Source organism: Pseudopodoces humilis, chromosome 1 (genome assembly GCF_049639895.1).
Source record: "Pseudopodoces humilis isolate 2021_Gansu_Grassland_sample_001 chromosome 1, ASM4963989v1, whole genome shotgun sequence".
In the NCBI taxonomy this organism is placed as follows: domain Eukaryota; kingdom Metazoa; phylum Chordata; class Aves; order Passeriformes; family Paridae; genus Pseudopodoces; species Pseudopodoces humilis.
The window spans coordinates 121,783,278-121,785,838 of NC_142200.1; the positions used below are offsets into that span (position 1 = coordinate 121,783,278).

Consider the following 2,561-nt stretch of genomic DNA (forward strand, 5'->3'; position numbering starts at 1 on the left):
GTGGAGACCCGGCTCTGCTGCTGGGGGCTTTAAGGAGGCTGAAAATCGTTTGGTTGCGGGTGTGTAAGAAGAGACAAAAGTGCTCAGCAGGTAAGAGCGGAGGGTTTTGCCAAGAAGGAACTGTCCTTGATCGCTGTGACAGGATTGACTCGCTGGGGACTCCTCTCTCGGGAGCGTCCACGCGTCCCCGAGGGGATTGCCTGTCTCCTCTCATCAGCATCACGGCGAGAAATTTTACAGCCGCTCTTTCTAGTCCTGCTAATCCTGTTACCCGGGGGGTTATAAATATTAACGTCGCTGGGGCTGGGGATGGGGCACCAAAATAAGCCCTCTCTGAAGTAAGATGTCAGCCAGCCTTTTCCCAGCCCACCAGAGCCCGGGGCTACTGGATGAGCTGCACGGCAGAGTCCCGCAAGTGCCCTGCCCGGAGGGGCTGCTGGGCACCTCGGTGCTGGATTTCGTGGCCGATCTTTCCCTGGGCAACCCCCAGGGAGCCCCTGGGGCCAGGGAGGGTCTGGGGCTCTGCGAGGTCACCGCCGGGCCTCCCTTCGGGGGCAGAGTCCTATCGCTTCGGGAAGGGATGGCCCGGGGTTTGCCCCTGGCTGCTTTCGGAAATGGAGATCCCGAAGACGAAGAAGAGGAGGAAGACGAAAGGATGCGCAGCGCTTCCCTCCTGGACAGACCTAGGAGAAAACGGGTCATCACCTACGCCCAGCGCCAGGCTGCCAACATACGGGAGAGGAAAAGGATGTTCAACCTCAACGAGGCGTTTGATCAGCTCAGGAAGAAGGTGCCCACCTTCGCCTACGAGAAGAGGCTTTCTCGGATAGAGACCTTGCGCCTGGCCATAGTGTACATCTCCTTCATGACTGAGCTCCTGGACGGATGCAGCAGACAGGAGGCGAGCTAGGAAGCGCCCGGGCCCGGCGGGATGCGGCTGGGGCAGGGCATCACCCGCGGCAGCGAGCAGGTGACCTCGGCGCCTCCCTCCTGGGGCAGCGGAGCCGCGGCTCCTGCCTCGGCTTCTCACACCGCAGCCAGGACCGCGTAGGTGTGGGATGCAAAACCAGGAGTGTTCGGAGAAGCGTGTGCTGAGACCGAGAGGAGCTGGGGACAAGACGGATGGAGAGGCTCAGTGTGTTGCAGATTTGTTAATATTTATAATTTTTGTAAACGGAAAGGGGGGGGGAGGGGGCGGGGATGAAGGTTGGAGGCCCTTTGGTTTGTGTTATATTGCCTGCTTGCTTTAATATCTTTCTAATTTGTTGCTTTGGAGAACGATTGGGCCGGGGCAGTGGAGCCCTTCCAACGTACGGAACGGGTTTCCAGCGGGTTCCGTTCCTGCCCAGCTGCCTGCCAGGGAAATCTCGGCCTGAGCATTTTAACCCAGCGCTTTCTGCCTTTTAAAAAATAAACAACAACTCCCTTTCCTTTGAAATCCAGTCTGCCAAGTCCACGTCGTGTGTCACGGGGCCAGGGAAGCCGAACATCTGGACAAAACCGTTTGTTGTCACGGTTTTTGTTTTTTTTCCCGGGAACGGCTCTGTCCTTGCATGTGGGCGGCCAGCGCCGTCGCTCGCCCCGGGCAGGAGCTGGAGCGGGAGCGCCCGGCCCGGTCCTGCCCGGCGGGGCGAGGTGCGACTGGCAGGGATGCCCCGCAGCCTTCCCGGCACCGGCGGGGCCCGCCTGGGAAGCCGTCTGCGCCCTCCTGAGAGACAAAACTTGTGAGTTTGTGGGCTTTGGTTTTGGGGACGTCCAGCGGAGATGTTTTCTCTCTCCCGGCACACACACATACGCACACAGACCACGTTTCATCTCCGCAAGGAATAAAAATGATGCAATACGTTCTGAAAAGCCGGAGCGGGAGGAAAGAGGAAATCCCGAGGCGGGCATACCTCGGGGGAGAGTATAGAGTCCACCCCTGGGATGTCTATCTAGCGGTACCTACTGACGCCTTGGCAGGCACCTCTGAACGGGAGCGATGCGCCGGGAGAGCGGCAGCGGCGGGAGGGGGCCCAGGGTCTCCCCTGAAGCCTCTCCGACCCATCTTGATGTGCCTCTGCCCTCCCTTCCCGCTCCCCTCCTCACTTTTCTCCGCTGCTGGCACCTTCCTTTGCTGCTGCCGGGAAAGACCTGGATTTCTCCCCCCGCTCACAGCGGACGGGCAGCAGCCAGCCTGCTCAGAGCCCGGTCCACTCGCACTGAACTGCCCATGCAGGACAGCGGTGCTGCGTGGCTTCATAGGACAGCTTTTATCTCCATTACAGAAAATTAGCTTGATATTAGTAAAATCAAGATTTACCCTGGATTCGCACTAGTATAGCTTGGATCCTCTGTCTTATTTCTTCCATCATGTTTTGTCAGCTCTGTGATGATTCTTCTTTTTCTCATTCTGTTCACTTTAATATCCTGTATTAATACTCTAATATTCTTTCTCTTTTCACTTGTTTCCTCGGTTTCCGTTTCTACTTGTTTTTGTTGACCTCCCTGACTCCACACGTTGCATCTGCTCTCCATTTGTCAAAATGCTTTTTTTTCCAAGAGGCAGTTGGATAGTTAGT

At 57.2% G+C, this 2,561-nt stretch overlaps 1 protein-coding gene across 1 annotated transcript; it reads left to right on the plus strand.

The window, feature by feature from the left end:
- The first annotated feature begins 343 nt into the window (after positions 1-343).
- FERD3L (Fer3 like bHLH transcription factor) lies at positions 344-910 on the plus strand. The gene has a single exon (XM_005518862.1). It carries the CDS (start codon positions 344-346, stop codon positions 908-910), a length of 567 nt encoding a protein of 188 aa, XP_005518919.1.
- Positions 911-2,561: the final 1,651 nt, after the last annotated feature.

Coding starts and splice junctions, on each gene's coding strand:
- FERD3L (XM_005518862.1), top strand. CDS start 344: ATGTCAGCCAGCCTTTTCCCAGCCCACCAGAGCCCGGGGCTACTGGAT.